The 18,527-nt window shown below is 50.1% G+C and overlaps 1 protein-coding gene across 1 annotated transcript in view; it reads right to left on the reverse strand.

The window, feature by feature from the left end:
- The window catches only part of ZFYVE9 (zinc finger FYVE-type containing 9), a 676,896-nt gene that overhangs the window by 284,806 nt on the left and 373,563 nt on the right, over positions 1 to 18,527 (reverse strand). The window contains exon 6 of the mRNA XM_078670659.1: positions 17,100 to 17,279. Within this exon, the coding sequence (XP_078526785.1) occupies positions 17,100 to 17,279 (180 nt within the window). The remainder of the gene's footprint in view (positions 1 to 17,099; positions 17,280 to 18,527) is intronic.

Below are 18,527 nucleotides of genomic sequence, written 5' to 3' on the forward strand. Positions count from 1 at the left end.
GGGATGTGAGATGTAGCCTTTGATGCGGTACCACGGAAAGTTCTAGAAACGTGGTGTACCATGGTTGGCGTGCCCATGTTGGAGCAACCAGGATGAGAGTCATCGAGTGTTGCTTTAGCTTTTTCGCCACCAGCGGAATGAGAGGCGCTGGGGGAAAAGCGTACGCAAATTTGCCTGACCAGTTCATCCATATCGCATTCCCCTGCGATTCCGGGTGAGGGAACCTGGCGGCAAAGCTTTGGCATTTTGCGTTTTCTTTTGTGGCAAATAGGTCTATCTGTGGATGACCCCACTGCTGGAAGTACGGGTGGAGCACCGATGGATGTAGCTCCCACTCGTGCATTTGATGGCTGTACCTGCTGAGCAGATCCGCCATCTGATTGTCCTTGCCCGGGAGGTGTTCTGCCATGAGGAAGACGTTCCTCTGAATGGCCCACTTCCACATGCTCTGAGCCAGATGAGACAGCTGTGGCGAGTGAGTACCTCCCTGCTTTTGGATGTAGTACATGGCTGTCATGTTGTCCGTCCGGATCAACACGACCTTGTTGCACAAATGTACTTTGAAGGACTTGAGCGCCATGAAGATTGCCATCAATTCTAGGTAGTTGATGTGCAATCTTTGTTGCTGGGTTGACCACAGTCCCTGCACCGTGTAGTGGAGCACATGCGCTCCCCACCCCTGGAGAGATGTGTCCGTTGTTAGGACAATCTGTGGCACAGGCTCTTGGAACAGTCGTCCCTTGCAAAGGTTGTGTGGATTCCACCAATGCAGAGAGTTGTATGCTCGACCGGTCACCAACACTAGGTCTGTCAGTTGTCCCTGAGCCTGTGTCCATTGATTTGCTAGGCATTCTTGGAGGGGGCGCATGTGCAACCTTGCGTGCGGGACTATGAAGATGCAGGAGGCCATCATGCCTATCAACTGCATGAACACTCTCGCTGGCAGGGAGTGATGCGGTCTGAATCTTTGGATCAGTGACTGAATGCTGTTGATTCTGACTGCGTTTGGCTGAGCCATAGCCGTCAGGGTGTTTATTGTCGCTCCCAGATACTGCCGCACATGGGCTGGCTGAAGGTGCGACTTTGGGTAATTCAGCGAGAACCCCAGACTGTGAAGGAGTTGAATAGTGCGGGACATGTGTGAGGCGCACTGTGTTTCCGACTTTGCCTGTACGAGCCAGTCGTCGAGGTACGGGTACACATGTATGTTCTGTCTCCTGAGGTGCCCCGCCACCGCCGCCAGACACTTCGTAAACACTCTGGGGGCAGTAGTCACTCCGAAGGGTAGCACTTTGAACTGATAGTGCTTGTTGTGAATGGTAAACCTGAGGTATTTTCTGTGGGACGGGTGGAGTGGGATGTGGAAGTAAGCATCTTTGAGGTCTAAGGTTGCTAGGAAGTCCCCTTGGCTTAGAAGGGGAAGTATCTGTTGCAGTGTCAGCATGTGGAAATGTTCTGACAGTATATACATGTTGAGAGGGCGTAGATCCAGAATGGGTCTGAGGGATCCGTCCTTTTTTGGGATGAGGAAGTACAGGGAATAGACCCCTGTTCCTTCCTCCTCCACTGGCACGAGTTCGATTGCTCCTTTTTGCAGCATTACTAGCACTTCCTGCTGCAATAAGTGCAAGTGCTCTGCCGACATAGGACGGTGCCTTGGGGGAATGTTGGGAGGAGTGGATGTTAATTCCAAACAATACCCGTACTGGATTAGTTCTCACCCACCTGTCCGTGGTGATGGACGACCAAACCGGCAGGAACTGCTGGAGTCTTCCCCCGACAGGTGTTGGATGGTCGGGGGGCAGCGACAGGGAGTCACTGTTTGTTTGCGGCAGAGGAACGGGAGTTGGTGTTCCCTCTGCCTCTGCCTTTGGCACTGTTACCTCGGTAACCCCCTCTACCTTGCTTGGGGTACGAGGATTGCGCACCACCTTTCGTGAATTGTGTTTGTTGTCCCATGTGTCCTCTGGTAACACTACGCGCACCTGAGCGACGAAAAGTGTTGCCCCTGAACTGTTGTGATTGAAGTGCCCCCATGGACTTAGCAGTCTCGTTGTCCTTTTTAATCTTTTCAAGTGTGGTGTCTACATCTGGACCAAACAGTCTGTCAGGATTGACTGGCTGGTTGAGGATTGTAGTTTGGATGTCAGGCTTAAATCCAGATATACGAAGCCAGGCTTGGCGCCTTAGCATGACGCTAGTGTTAATTCCTCTAGCCGCTGTGTCCGCTACATCAAGTGCGCATTTTATGGCAGCGTTTGATATAAGCTTTCCCTCTTGTATGAGCATTTCTCCAGCTTCTTTATACTCATCAGGCAGATGTTGAAGGAGCTGTTCTAGGGTGTCGTAATGCGCCCTATCGTAACGCGCTAACAGTGCCTGTGTGTTTGCGATACGCCATACATTAGCAGCCTGCGCAGCCACCCTCTTGCCAGATGCCTCAAGCACTTTCGACTCCTTGTCTGGGGGAGGAGCTTCACCAGTTGTTTGGGAGTTTGCCCTCTTGCGGGCATTTGCGACCACCAACGAATCCAGAGGCAACTGTCCCCGAATATAGGCAGGGTCCCCAGGCGCAGGCCTGTATTTTTTTTCAATACGTGGGTTTACCACTCTCGCTCTTGTAGGTTCAATAAAGATCTCTGGCGCATGTTTAAGGACACCTTTCAACATAGGAAGTGTTTTGACTGTTCTTTCGGAGACAGAGAAAGTGTCAAACAGGAAATCCTCTTCCACTGGGTCAGCATGCATATCTACATTATGATTTGCAGCTGCCCTCTCAATTAAAGCATTGAAAGCTGCTGAATCCTCAGTTGGTGACGCACGTGGCCCAAAGCCTTGTGGGTCCTGCACCACCTGATTTCTTCCCTGGTCCCCAGCGTTGTCATACGAGTCCTGATTCGCATCAGGGTCATTGCCAGTAGGGAAGTTGTACTGTTCATCTTGGTCATCATCCTCACCCCCTGATTGGTTGGGGGAAGGTGTTGGACTCCTCCTTGGGGGAGGTTGCAGAGGTTCAACAAGGGCAGGAATGTCCTGTGATTGCCTTTTCTTTTTCAGTGGAATTACAAATGACTCCAGTGGCTGGGAACTGATCTTTCTCTTATAAAGTGTCATTTTCCCTGTGTGGGCATCGATAAAATGCTCATAGTCGTCTTCAGATGCTGTTTGCCGAGGCAAAAGAGCACCGGACGTGGAATGTTCCGAAGTCCCCGAGGCCTTCGGCACCGTTTGGGGTGCAAACGCCTTTGGTGGCACCTTTGGCGGTAGTGTGTAGATAAGTTTCGTCGCCTTTTTGGACGGTGGCTCCATCGGTTTCGGATCCCATGGCGCAGTCGTTGTCGACGGCAGGGCTTTCTCCCGAATCCTTTTGAGCGAGTCGGAGACCTGTTTAGTAAATGAAGCCGAGGGCTTGACGACCGATGCTTCATGTTCGTCCGCTATGGAGGCCTTTGGCGTGGCAGAAGAAGGCACCGATGAATCCTCGACTCCAACGGTTTGCTGCCCTGCAGCTTTCTTAGGCGCCGACGCAGTCGATGCAGATCCGGTGTCTTTGTGCCGAGGAGTACTGGCTCCGGCTTTCGGATCTTGGCCTGTAGTAGACTTCGCTTCGACCGTCTGTTTGGAGGTTGACGCTCCAGCCGTCGAGACGTGATGGACTACCTTCTTCGAGGACGTGTCCTTGGCCACCGCATGTGGCGCCGATGACTCGACGGCCTTCTTCGGCTTCGTAATTTTGGACGGAACGTCAGCCATTTTAGACGTCGTCGAAGCCGTATGTTTCGGTTTTGACGTGTCGTCGGCCATCTTAGATGCCGTGGAGACCGTAGGTTTCGGTTTAGGCGTGACGTCGGCCATCTTAGATGTTGTCGACTGCACTGGTTGCGGTTTCAGTTTCGATACGCGCAACGGCTCCTCCGGTGTATCCGTGGCCGGGCCCGAAGGCGGGGCTGGGGATATCGGTGCAGGGTCGTGGGTAAGGCCGAGTGGCGATCCCGTGACCTGAGCCTGAGTCGAGTAAATTTCGGGGCATAGCTCATCCCCTGAGCTATCTTCCGCGGCCCCAAAGACTTCTTCGTCGTCCCCTACCTCATCGACGTATTCAAGGTCTTGGCTCTGTCCTTCGATGTATTCGTCTGGATCGGCCTCGACCTCCGTTGATGGAGGTGAAATTTGAAGATGATGGCTTCGGCCGTCTTCTGCGGGGTCGTCGAATATGTCGTCGGGTGCCGGTGCTGCGTGCAAGGCCTCGAGGCGCGCCGCGCGCCGATGCTTGAGAGTTTTCTTTGACCTGAATTTGGAGCAGGCCATGCAGTTGTCCTCGTCGTGATCTGGCGAGAGACATTTATTACAAACTGGATGCACGTCGATGTGTGGGTACTTGGACCCACACACGGGGCAGCGCTTGAACGGACTCCGTTCCATGATGATGTCGTCGGTGTCTCGCTGCGAGTACAGGGCCTCGATGTCCGAAGAGTAGCGACTCCCCAGAAGTCCGACGCGAAGAGTCGGACGATGCTCGGGACCGTTCGCAACAATACCGACGCGAGTATCGAAGGCCTTTTGGCCTTAAGGAAGTAAACGTTCGATTCCGACAAGGAGGCGTCGAAATCACATCCGAACCCAATGGCGGAAAAAAACAATCTGGGGATGGAGCCGATGCCCATGCGCACTGTAGTCCAGGGGAGGAGCCACCTATCTTGTGATACTTCGAAGACTCTTCCAGGACAACAATGTGCAATCATCCGGATTCAACACTAGGCGGCGATCTATGCACTAGATATGAATTTAGCAGCCCACATGCCTCGAACATAACATTTTTTCGTTAAACAGTTCGAATGTCCGACATGGCCATATGCAAATCAGTCTGACCCTGTGCCTCATGGAAACAGTCCAGCCCGAACTGCCAAGCCATGTCTTCCCTGGACCTGAATCAAGCTTCCCAGGACCGGTTTCTGGCCATTACAGCCGTCTTCAGCCAGGCTTGCTTGACTCCAGTGGCAGGGCAAGGGACCGGTCCCAGGATGCTTGTTTCCGGTCCAGGGAAGACAAGGCTTGCCAGTTCGGGCTGGACTGTTCCCATGAGGCACAGGGTCAGACTGATTTGCATATGGCCATGTCGGAACTGGGGTGGCGGAGTGAGCTAAAGAACGGTGATGGATTAAACCTAGATCATTTGACTGGGGGTGAGTGTTTGTATTGTCAACGCTCCGTCCATCACCACCTTTGGTTTTTCTTTGTTCGCCCTAAGTTGGCAGGGTATGCTCAGACGTGAGTCCCTTGCTCACTTTGCCACTGGAGTCAAGCAAGCCTGGCTGAAGACGCCTGTAATGCCAGAAACCGGTCCTGGGAAGCTTGATTCCGGTCCAGGGAAGACATGGCTTGGCAGTTCGGGCTGGACTGTTCCCATGAGGCACAGGGTCAGACTGATTTGCATATGGCCATGTCGGAACTGGGGTGGCGGAGTGAGCTAAAAAACGTTGATGGATTAAACCCAGATCAGTTGACTGGGGGTGAGTGTTTGTATTGTCAACGCTCCGTCCATCACCACCTTTGTTTTTTCTTTGTTCGCCCTAAGTTGGCAGGGTATGCTCAGACGTGAGTCCCTTGCTCACTTTGCCACTGGAGTCAAGCAAGCCTGGCTGAAGACGGCTGTAATGCCAGAAACCGGTCCTGGGAAGCTTGATTCCGCTCCAGGGAAGACATGGCTTGGCAGTTTGGGCTGGACTGTTCCCATGAGGCACAGGGTCAGACTGATTTGCATATGGCCATGTCGGAACTGGGGTGGCTGAATGAGCTAAAGAACGGTGATGGATTAAACCCAGATCAGTTGACTGGGGTGAGTGTTTGTATAGTCAACGCTCCGTCCATCACCACCTTTGGTTTTTCAATGCTGGCAGAGGCAACACTTGTCCGAAGGGTAATTTCGCTATTTAATATAGCCCGATGCCACAGGTACACAGATGTCGCGGATACTATTGGATGCGCAAAAAGCATTTGACCAAGTAGAATGGGCATTCTTGTGAATCTAAGGGCTTCGGCCCACATATATATATTTTTTTTTTTTAACCTTTATTGTACAGAAGGCGCGCACAGATACGGGCCTACAACCCACCGGGCCGGCCACCACAATAAAGAAACATACGAGGCAATACAGGAGAGACAACAGGATTTCTAAATAGCTCATATGAAAGGCAAAGGCAACAAGTCTTTGAGTCGCCATCACAGACAGGATAAAAGTAGGTTAATTTTATAATAGAATAAAGGGTGTCACAGGATAATGTCAATCTGTAAAGTCCAGAGGGCCGTGGCGGGCCGTGAGCAAGCCGAAGTCTCGAATACAGGAAAAGACCAACAGAACAATACATTTTGGCAAAGGCAGAACGTGAGTCCCACATCAAGAACAATCACAATCGCTGCTCAGCACCCACCCGCCACTATCAGGGCACATAATAATAAAACAGCGAAAAATAAGTTTACAAAACTAAAAGCCCTCCGTTACAACAACCCAAGGGAGGAAAAGAAAATGGGGTGGGGAAAAGGAACAAGCATTTACAATGCAATGGTTTTGCCTTTGTTAAAGTTAGAGCTATTGGCATTGCTCTTGACATTATTTTTATTTATGTTTTTTTTAACATAAATAAATGGCATTGTCATTTACAATGCCACTAGCTTTATCTCTCGCAAATGACACACACAAACACACACAGAGCCCCCACACACACACACCCACACAGAGCCCCCCACACACACAGCCACACAGAGCCCCCCACACACACAGCCACACAAAGCCCCCCACACACACAGCCACACAAAGCCCCCCACACACACAGCCACACAGAGCCTTCCACACACCCACACAGAGCCTTCCACACACACCCACACAGCACAAGCAGGCAACAGGGGCACACGGAGGCTCAAGCAGGCAACAGGGGCACACGGAGGCACAAGCAGGCAACAGGGGCACGAAAACGGAGGCACAAGCAGGCAACAGGGGCACACGGAGGCACAAGCAGGCAACAGGGGCACACGGAGGCACAAGCAGACAACAGGGGCACTTGGAGGTACAAGCAGGCAACAGGGGCACACGGAGGCACAAGCAGGCAACAGGGGCACACGGAGGCACAAGCAGGCAACAGGGGCACACGGAGGCACAAGCAGGCAACAGGGGCACACGGAGGCACAAGCAGGCAACAGGGGCACGAAAACTGAGGCACAAGCAGGCAACAGGGGCACGAAAACTGAGGCACAAGCAGGCAACAGGGGCACGAAAACTGAGGCACAAGCAGGCAACAGGGGCGCACGGAGGCACAAGCAGGCAACAGGGGCACACGGAGGCACAAGCAGGCAACAGGGGCACACGGAGGCAAAAGCAGGCAACAGGGGCACGAAAACTGAGGCACAAGCAGGCAACAGGGGCACGAAAACTGAGGCACAAGCAGGCAACAGGGGCACGAAAATGGAGGCACAAGCAGGCAACAGGGGCACACGGAGGCACAAGCAGGCAACAGGGGCACACGGAGGCACAAGCAGGCAACAGGGACACACGGAGGCACAAGCAGGCAACAGGGGCACACGGAGGCACAAGCAGGCAACAGGGTCACGAAAACAAGCACAAGTAGGCAAAAGGGTCACAAGCAGGAATTGTAATTTAGACGGGGCTGAAGTGAAGAACGGTCAGTAGGGAAGTAGTGCGGCTGGTGCAGTGGTACCAGGCCGAAAGGTGAGAGGGGCTGTCTGCACCCCAGTTTGGACAGTTTCCACTACCTAACAGGGATTGGTGGGAGGGGGGCGTACTTCTTGCTTGCTTTAGGGCTGTTACTTCGGGGACGCAGTGCACGCTCTTGCCTGCTGCCTGCTGCCACCGGGACACGACAACAGGCAGGGAGAGTACAGGGAGGGGACAGGCAGGGAGGGGACAGGCTGGGAGGGGACAGGCTGGGAGGGGACAGGCTGGGAGGGGACAGGCTGGGAGGGGACAGGCTGGGAGAGGGCAGGGAGGGGGCAGGCTGGGAGAGGGCAGGTTGGGAGAGGGCAGGCTGGAAGTGGACAAGCTGGGAGAGGACAGGCTGGGAAAGGTCATGGAGGGGACAGGCTGGGAGAGGGCAGGCTGGAAGTGGACAGGCTGGAAGAGGACAGGCTGGGAGAGGGCAGGCTGGGAGTGGGCAGGCTGGGAGTGGGCAGGCTGGGAGTGGGCAGGCTGCGAGAGGACAGGCTGCGAGAGGACAGGCTGCGAGAGGACAGGCTGCGAGAGGACAGGCTGCGAGAGGACAGGCTGGGAGTGTGCAGGCTGCGAGAGGACAGGCTGCGAGAGGACAGGCTGCGAGAGGGCAGGCTGCGAGAGGGCAGGCTGCGAGAGGGCAGGCTGCGAGAGGGCAGGCTGGGGGAGGGCAGGCTGGGGGAGGGCAGGCTGGGAGAGGGCAGGCTGGGAGAGGGCAGGCTGGGAGACGGCAGGCTGGGAGACGGCAGGCTGGGAAGCAGAGAGGGTCTTACCTGAGAAGTCTGCCAGCGCGGGGACAGGCTGGGAGAGGGCAGGCTGGGAAAGGGCAGGGAGGGGACAGGCTGGGAGAGGGCAGGCTGGGAGAGGGCAGGCTGGGAGAGGACAGGCCGGGAGTAGGCAGGCTGCGAGAGGACAGGCTGCGAGAGGACAGGCTGCGAGAGGACAGGCTGCGAGAGGACAGGCTGCGAGAGGACAGGCTGCGAGAGGACAGGCTGCGAGAGGACAGGCTGCGAGAGGACAGGCTGCGAGAGGGCAGGCTGGGAGAGGGCAGGCTGGGAGAGGGCAGGCTGCGAGAGGACAGGCTGCGAGAGGACAGGCTGCGAGAGGACAGGCTGCGAGAGGACAGGCTGCGAGAGGACAGGCTGCGAGAGGACAGGCTGCGAGAGGACAGGCTGGGAGAGGGCAGGCTGGGAGAGGGCAGGCTGGGAGAGGGCAGGCTGGGAGAGGGCAGGCTGGGAGAGGGCAGGCTGGGAGAGGGCAGGCTGGGAGAGGGCAGGCTGGGAGAGGGCAGGCTGGGAGAGGGCAGGCTGGGAGAGGGCAGGCTGGGTGACGACAGGCTGGGAAGCAGAGAGGGTCTTACATGAGAAGTCTACCAGCGCGGAGCTCTCCGGGGCGCAGAGCAGCAGCAGGGCCCAGCAGAGCAGGGCGGAGGGCGGAAAATAATGGTGTGGAACCTTTGTTTCCAGCAGGCATCCTGCACAGAAAGTGGATTGTCCTCTAGGTGCTTCTCAGTCGTGTCTTTGTTATAACTAAGGCCTCATTTAGGCTCCAAATGGTGAAGCCTCTCCTCTTCCATAATGAGATGTGGGGGAGAGAAGAATGCGAGAAATGACGCTGAAGTCTGAAGCACCAATTTGTCATGGATAACAGTGGTATATGCCGCTGAGCAGCCACGAAACACAGCCTCAGAGCCTTTACATACAGGCAGGGTGTTGTATGTTGATGGTGCTACATAAGAAATCTCTGTTCTCCACGCCATCCAGGTTACTTCACCGGCCCTCAGAAGATGTGTTCATTAATACGGTGAGCTCTGGATAGGACAGGAAGAATGGTATGCCGCAGGTCAGGCTAGCATCTGTCACCCACAATAGAAGGGCTGCAACGTCTGATATGTGGTTGTTGTTTAGATCATTAAGAGGCATGCATGGAAAAAGGCCTGGTTAAGTGTAATATAAACAGTAGATTAACACAAGTAAAATGTAACTACAAAATTATTCGCTTGTCGGGAATCCTGTTTCACCAATGTGATAAAATAAATTGTACGGACCTCTTTACAGCATTCCCAAAATACCAGCACATTCATATAATCTCAATAATACAGATAGCCCCTCCTATTCTGACACAAAGTTACCATGGGCTGGTTCCAATAAACTCCACGAGTCGAGGAACACTCAACAACATTGCCCTGAAACTGGGGAAATATATTCTGTAGATGCAAAACGTCAACTACAAACGCGCATTTATTAGTGGTGCGAAGCTCAAGTTCTCTAACAAATGCCAACAATCTACAGACGTCAACACGCTGGTGCTCTTTTAAGATTTTTAACTATCACGAGCTCCGACCAACCACCAATACTTTGATAGAGATTGCTACATTTTGTGGATAACATTTTGACAGAATATAATTATAGAATCGAGGGAAATCGGGAATCCTGGCTACGGCAGACTACCCTCCCGAATGAATTCTGCGGTATACAAATACACATGTCACTAAACTATATGAGTCTTGGGTGTTGCAAAAGGCCCTTACCGTGACAGCAAAAAGATTACACATTTTAAAATCTGTGTTTAAGAGTCTAACTTCATTTTAAAATAAAGTAGCGACATACCTAGAGTAGCCAGTTTCTCTTTGTTTTCAGCAGAGGTTTCCGGGAACCAGAGCGGTTACTTGAAGCGTGGGCTGCGGGGGGGGCGGGCACTTCCGGCCGGCCGCGCTAGGATTGGCCGGCCGGCTAGTCACTTCCGGGTCGCTGCGGGCAGCGCGGCGGCCCGTCAAACATTTTGACAGAATATAATTACAGAATCGAGGGAAATCGGGAATCCTGGCTACGGCAGACTACCCTCCCGAATGAATTCTGCGGTATACAAATACACATGTCACTAAACTATATGAGTCTTGGGTGTTGCAAAAGGCCCTTACCGTGACAGCAAAAAGATTACTAACAGGAGCAGGAAGGCAGGTGCCGGCAATGCCGGACCAGATTCGGGGGCGTTCCCGGCTTTCGGCTGACGTCGCGTGACGTCGGCAACAGCCAAAGAATCTCAGGAACGCCCCCGAATCTGGTCCGGCATTGACGGACAGGCCCCTCGTCCAATGGCTAGGCTCCATTTATGGAGCCAGCCAATGAATGACGAGGGCCGACCCAAACCCACACTACAGTTCTCATTAGGTTTTCGCCTGCGCGAAAAAGATGCGCAGAGCGCATCTTTTCGCCAGGCAAAACCTAAAAAAGGGGAGGAAGAGGACATCAAAAAAGGGGAGGGGGAAAGTGAGGGCGCAGCTTCAGTGCACGCCCCCCACGGCTAACAAAGCACCCAATACTAATTCGGCACATGGAACTAGTGGCAACAGGAGAAATGAATGCGTAGTAAACCGTGACAGCAGACATACCAAAAGGGCCATGCCAGCACAAACACCCCGGGGGGCTATGTGCCGACACCGCGCCACGAAATCAGGGGATACATAAGAGCCATAGAACCAAAAAGAGGAACAGGGAAAGATACAATAAACAGACCCCCCCACCACCCCGCACAGCCCACCCTGCACCCCTGCAGAAGGCTATGGCCTACCCCCCAGCAGCGTGCCTGTCGCCCTAATTAGAACCCGAAATATAGAGAAATATAAGAAAGAAAGAATCACTTAGATGAAAAAAGGGGGGGAAGGGAAAACAGGGAAAAAACAGCGGGAGAGGAGCCACATAATCAAAACCCCTTCAGCTCCCACCCCCCCGCCCGAAAATACTCAGAGCCCACGGGAAGATAATAAACACACGGATAAGCTCCAGGAACGTAAAGACGTATCAAACATAATCATACAATTATGAACGGATCACCCAACCATACCACAAAATAACAGTCCACAGAGGCAAGATCAGCTCAACCCTGCCCTCGTTTTTCGCAAACTGTAATCGTCCAGCGCACCAGGAACCAGATCACATAAAACAGGAGGTGAAGAACAGGGAGTCGAATCAAAAATACACTCAAGTTGTAGCGATCGTGACCCGGATGATCCAGAAAGTACAGTAACCACTTCAGGCAAAGCAGGCAAAGTTCCGATGAGAATACGGAGAAAGCCGGTCCAGCGGCACCGTCACAGGATCTTCGTACGGCCATGTGAGGCAAAAGAGGAAAAGGAGACCCATCGAGGTCGGTCCAGACGGGATCCAGCCGGGGAACCTCCGGAGCAGAAGGAGGCACAGGACGAAGAAGGGCAGCGGACCCCCGCACATCCACACCATCAGCAGCCTCCAGGTCCACGACCCCAAGGAAAGTTCCAGCAGCACACAACAGAGATGAAGCCGCACAAACCGAGGGGGGTCCGGCAGGCCCAACAAAGGGACCCCCCTCCAGGATAGCGGTCGGTGCGGTCATGGGTGCCCCCCAGGAGCGCAGGGCGGCGAGGATGTCGCGGAGCGTAGGCTCACCTTTACAGTATTCAGCAAACGTGCCGCGCGGCAGACTCGCATCGCCGGTCCCCGCAAGGCCGAGAATCATGGGGCCGGCCGCCATCTTAGAAGCCCGGCGGGGCCGCTGCGAACACCGACCCCCGCCCGGATATCAGCGGGGCAAAACAGGATACCGGCAACCACCAGCGGAGGTGCCACCAGGGCAGGAAGGGGAGCCACCAGAAGAAGGCGATGCGCCGGCACCCCACACGCCACCGGCACCGTTCTCCGAGTCCGGGCGGAGGAACTCAAAATGGCCGGGCCGGAGAACAAAGGGGAGACGAGCCAGATGTACGGTCAACCCCGTCCATGGAAGTCAGCTCCCCAACACCAGGCCGCAGGACCGCCGGACCAGGCTCGGGAGGCCGCAATCGGTCTATTAGCACATCGGCCCCTCCGACCGACTCCACACCACCACCAAGGGCCGGCCACCGCGCCCCCTCCAGCCCGGGCGCCGCCAAGGAGTGCCAGGCCCGGCCGCTCCGGAGGCCCCGAAGCAGACAGGGGCGTAACTCAGGATCCGTGACACCCAGGAATCACCGGAGCAAACGGTAAGTGCCTGTGAGTTATCGTCGTTCCACTGCACATCGTGGAATACTTCCCGGGGCAGGATAAAGTACAGGATATTTGTTGCAGACAGGAGAGTGATCGGAGCCGAGCTAAAACGCGGCCATCTCGGACGCGAGCTTGGCTCCTCCCTCCGGCCCACATATTTTAACTGCAATCCAAGCTATGTATTTTGAAGCACCTGCAAAGATACAGGTAATGGGGAAGGAGTCGGGTAGGATTAGGATCACTCACGGTACGAGGCAGGGGTGCCCCTGCTCCTCTATCTTATTTGCGCTGTATATAGACTCCTTAGTTAGATCTATACTGAACGACCGTGCAATCAAACCGATGGAGGTTATGGGCTATAACGCCAAGGTGTTGGCCTACGCCGATGACATCGCGGCCGTTACCCCTGATCCGCAAGCTGCAATAGATAAGATTGAAAGGCTGGCTGCAGAATTTGGAAAACAGAGATATATTCTGAATACCGACAGAACACAAATGGTTTGTACTAGGAACACGCAATTTCAGGATCCGCGAAGGAAGGAGTCCGCCACCTATTTTGGGATTTCTATTACAGCGGAGGTAGACACTTTCTTAAAAAAATAAATGGAGGGAGATTCTAATGAGATTGGATAATCTACTTCTATCCATCATCGGAAGAGCAAATGTCATTAAAATGACGATGTTTCCTAAGCTGTTTTATCTATTCCGGTGTATACCTTTGGAACCGGCAACCTCAGTATTCAAAAAGGCAGATTGGCTGTTTTCTCAGTTTATATGGGGGTATAAGATGATTAGGAGATCGTTAAAATTAATGACCTTACCACAACATCATGGGGGGCCGGCAGTTCCTAATCTTCTATATTATTTCTGGGCTGTAATGCTGCAACATATGAGTATCTTATTTAGGCCAAAAGCTTGGGATTCGGCAGGGGCAGTGGATTTGGACAATGAAATCCTGCCATCTATCTACGAATTAGCCATTGGTAATCTAGCACAAGGGCTAGTTTTAAGGCAGTTGGAGGGTAGCTATTATAAAAAAACACGTTTTAAGATCTTAAGAGCGGCCTGGAATGTATGGCGGAAAGTAAGTAAAAATTGGGAAATATCCAGAGGTACGTGTCTCTATGGCGCTCCTCTGTCTTACCGGCACCAATATATGATGATATAAGTATAATTTGGGAAAAGGCAGGAGTCAAAAATATAGGAGATATTATCGACCTGAACGGGGTCGTTTCGTTTGGGGAACTTCAGAAACGATATGGGCTCAATCCTAACACTTTTTAAAAAAAATATATCCAAATAAGGGAGATAATAAAAACAGTGGTCAGACAACCTATTAACTTTGTTCGCATACCGCTTTTAGAACACTTAACGAAAAAACAGCTTTGAGTTAAGGATTTGTATTCAATGCTGATGGAGGCTACTCCGGATGATATCGCCAGGGTAGAAAGTGGGTTGGCGAGTAAATTGGATAACCCGGATGTAGATATCTGTAGATCATTAGAGCTAGCTAAAAAAACTTTATTGGCAAATCTTAAAGCCCAAATCTTTGAAACTATATTTAGACTCTTTCACCCTGGCCAAACTTTGGGCATGGGGGAAAAGGGATAAATACAAATGCCCTAGGTGTGGTCAAGGCACGGCGATATAGTACACATGTTTTCTGATTGCTGTAAATTGGATGCATTGAAGAAAAGTATTGAATGATTTTTATGTCAAAATCTGGGGTGGGCTGTTTCTCTAACTCATACCATGTTGATATTTGAATGTAATGAAAGCCTACAGCTAGAATGGTCTCAAGTCTATTTATACTTTGTGGCTGTAGCCATTTATGGTATAATGATTGCTTCTATGTGGAAGGATGAAGACCCTCCAACTTATCGGGCATGGTATGCCAGACTTTTTTTTTATATATTTAATTTGGAGATGGCATTGTATAAATGTAAAGGTAGAAGTGGGAGGGCAAGGGGTCGACTGATCTGGGGGCCATTGATTAACAGTAGGGGGGAATCGGAGGAGAATTTGTCTGTATATCTCATGGTTTTGTCTCTCTCTTTTTCTCTATTTATTTGCTTTTGTGTTATGAATTCTGTCTGAATGTGGGTTTATTTAAATTTAAAAAAAATTGGTATGTGTTATAGCAAAGTATGCAACCACTGCTTCCTGGAAATAATAAAATTAATAAAAGAACCAACCATCAATCCAAACAACTGTTACAACACACATTCATTCGAAATCATGTTGATATATTGGATCAAGACCTCCACGTAACCAATGTGAAAAAGTCAGCAAATGGGAACGTTAATTCTACCTTCTGTGTCGTTATGCAATTGAAGAGGTAATTTCAAACATCATGTGAAAGTTTGGAATACCTCAAAGTTGCATAGCTATCTTTACTTGCAATGCTAGACAGTTTGGGGCCCTGTATGATGAAATGAATATAATAGTGGACACTGACTGAAGGAAATTAAAACTTGTTTATACTAACCTAGGCCCACTCTTCCCCCAGGCAGCAAACAAAACCATTCTGTTAATGATGGCTTTTTCAGTGAATATTAAACAATTCGTAAGCCCATCAATGGAATATTGCACACCTAACTGTACTTTATAAAGATTTTCCAAGTCGTCAATGAGTTACAAGAACATAAAGAGGAACAAGACCACAGGCTGAGAGCTATTATGAGGTCATGGAACTTCAAGCTGACTTGAAATGTCCTTTTGAAGCTAGTAAGGGGTAAAATAATGCCCATAGCTCCCCCCTTCCCCCATGCCACAGACAGTTTCCTAGTCACCCAGATGTGGCAGGAGTAGTTAATCTAAACAGCTTTCCTTTCAATCTAGGATTTTGTAATTTACTTAGATCTAAATGCATCCTTCCATATTCTTCAAGAGCTCCAATAACGGCAAGCAGTAACAAGCAAGGAGCATGTTTCAGGAAGGCTCTAAAAACAAGAGCATGCAGGACCTAGCTCTGGACAGCTCTCCTTTGCAGAGTTCCATATGTTGGAACTACTTGTTTTCATATGCCCTACCATCCAGTCACAGTCTCCTTTCTCTGTGAGAGTCAACAGGAATTCGAGTGGGAGACAGAGGAGAAGGTTTAATCAAGCAAACAGGCAGTCATGTTTTTGTTGTGTTGTTGCCCTAGTTTGTTGTAGGTGCTATTGCAGCACAGTCTCACGACGCTGTGTCTGAAGGCATGGCTGCAAAGAGTATAAGATTTAAAATGATCGGGAAGGATGCAGCTATTTAACCAAAAGATGTAAAAGTGCATCCTACTGGAAAGCCATGTCTGTTAGGACCAGTCTCCTAATCAGAAAGTGTGACTTCAAACATTTAGGATCCACAGATCCACATAAAACCAGCGGACCATGCCATTTTGGAGACAGTTTACAGGCTCAGTTCATGTTGCGAATATATTTCACTACATTTGGCTCAAGTCTCACTGACTTAATGTTGCAATACCTCTCAAATTGCTGTTAGTAATCTTACATCTGCCTGTTGACGTTCAAGGATCTGACCACACTGGAGATTTAGGTCATCATCATTACAAGGCATATTAAAAATTAAATTATTGTGTGAATCAAGGTAATTCTAAATGTCATTTTGTTCATACAAAAATTTAACTGTTGCAATGACCAACAGCCCAATTCATTCTCCTAGATTTTTTTCAACACCGCCCAAATAAAATTAAGAACTGGGAAAGATAACATTTCAGATTTTTAAAGAGAGCTATTACAAACTGAACACCAAACGGAGAAAGATCTGAATATAGGTTTTAACCAGACAGATTTACAGTTTAAAAGAACGTAAAAGTCCATACAGCAAGGTTCCATCACAAAGACAGGACCAATTCCGTATATTTATTCTGACAAATGGAAAATATCTCCATGTTCTAGTGCATTGTACAGTAGCTGGACTTTACCTTGACTCCGATGTGCTCGAAGCCCAACAAGTTAAAATCCAGATGTGTCACTGAACAAGCCAGCATTTTGGAAGCCCACATTATGCTGTGCAGCACATGTGGTTCATTTTTAAAGCTTTCATTCCCTCTATACCTAGTGCTGGTCTTGCATCATTGCTTGGAGAGATAATGTTCTACAAATTGATGATTTTTAAATTAAATCTTTGCACATAATTGAGGACACTGAAGAACCGATGATCTTTGAGGATAAAGCACACAGATACACTTCAGTGAAGTACAGATTCTAGGCGTTTAACAATGCATGAAGTTCATTTTGTCTCACCACTTTACCCATGGCTACGCTGCTGCTTAGATCCCACTGGTCCCATTATCGCTCCATTCAATGGAATGACGCAATTGTTTCAAACGTGCACCAACATTTAATGTCAGAGAAAAGAAAATCAATGTTATGACTTACCTTCTGCCCCAGGGTGCTTCAGGACTCCCACGGGTACCATGACAGTGAGAGGAGGAGAGCTAAGTGCGCCTGATGCTTGAGCTTGCTGCAGCGGTGGGATCGTCGAACAGTATTCGGCAGGATTGTTGGGGTTAGGGCTCTGGCTGTTTGAGGCACTCATCATGTTGTCCCATGCTTGAGCTGAAGTAAACAAAGGGGAGAAAGCATTACAACACCCTAACAATAACTTACTTCCAGTGAATATTCGGCAATATTAAAAAGAAGAACTCTAGCTCTACCCCCTTTTACTTACCAAGGTATTGTTTCTAACTCTGCAGATCAGGCCTCAGTAATAGTATGCTTCAGAAACATCCCCGCAAATTTGCCTAAGAAAGCTGTGATGGAGACCATAGGTACACCCGCAAGATACCAGTCAACCCATCTTGAAAAGACATTTCTCTTACGACTGAAAATTATTAAATGAAATTCCCACTGAAAAGGTGTAAATAACTCGAAAATAACAGTGAGGTTTAGCAATGCCCTTAAGCACTGTACATTATTACATAAATATTAAGTGAAAAAATATCAATTATAATACATTGGTATTTACTTCAGTATCAAGGAATATTAAATATCTAACTTCGGTTCCCTTGAGTCACTATATCCCTCATATATTTGCCTATTGTAAATGTTGCCATGTCGTAGTGAGGATAAGAAAGTGCCTGTACAATTTTCGAATTAATCAGTGTATTTCCTGGCGTTATCTAGTCGACTCAATCTTTCCTCTTTTCCAGTAGCTCTCTGTTCCAAAAAATGTAGTTCGTCATTAAACCAGTGGCAACGGCTTATTTGGGAAGAAGGGTATCTGCAATACGAGAGATGCTGGAGCTACTGGAGTCACTTTTCAGAAGCTCCCTACGCTGGTAATGCCCTTCATTGTGCAGTCCTAGGCCTTCTCTATATATCCCACCCCTTTTCAATATTTACTTAGCCACTGTGTTATCTATGCTGTCCAGCTTTAATGCCGTAACAGTCCTTTGCAGCCAATACGCACATCTATATTAAAAATTAACAATTCCAGAGCACCGGAAAGTTAAAAAACTTCCTGTTGTTCATCCAGTATTGGACGAAGACCAACAGGCTCCAATACTCACTAAGGGAAAAATAAAATCATTAACTGCGAACGTAAAATAAAAATGAAAAAAACAAACAAAAAAACATTTCATAGGAACCCCTCCAGGTGTCCTCAAAGAATCTCTCCAATCAGCTGCTACCACCCAGTGGTGTACTCATGAGCTAAAACAAGCGATGCACTAAGAGAAGTAAAGATGCAATACAGGGGATGAAGACCCAATGTTTACTGGTGGTGAGTAGCAAAAGCTGAGGACTACAGCAGGCTCCCAGGCCATAGCCGGCTACTGAGGAAGGCCAGGAGCACCAGTCCTTCAC

The sequence above is a fragment of the Lissotriton helveticus genome, chromosome 1_2 (assembly GCF_964261635.1).
Source record: "Lissotriton helveticus chromosome 1_2, aLisHel1.1, whole genome shotgun sequence".
In the NCBI taxonomy this organism is placed as follows: domain Eukaryota; kingdom Metazoa; phylum Chordata; class Amphibia; order Caudata; family Salamandridae; genus Lissotriton; species Lissotriton helveticus.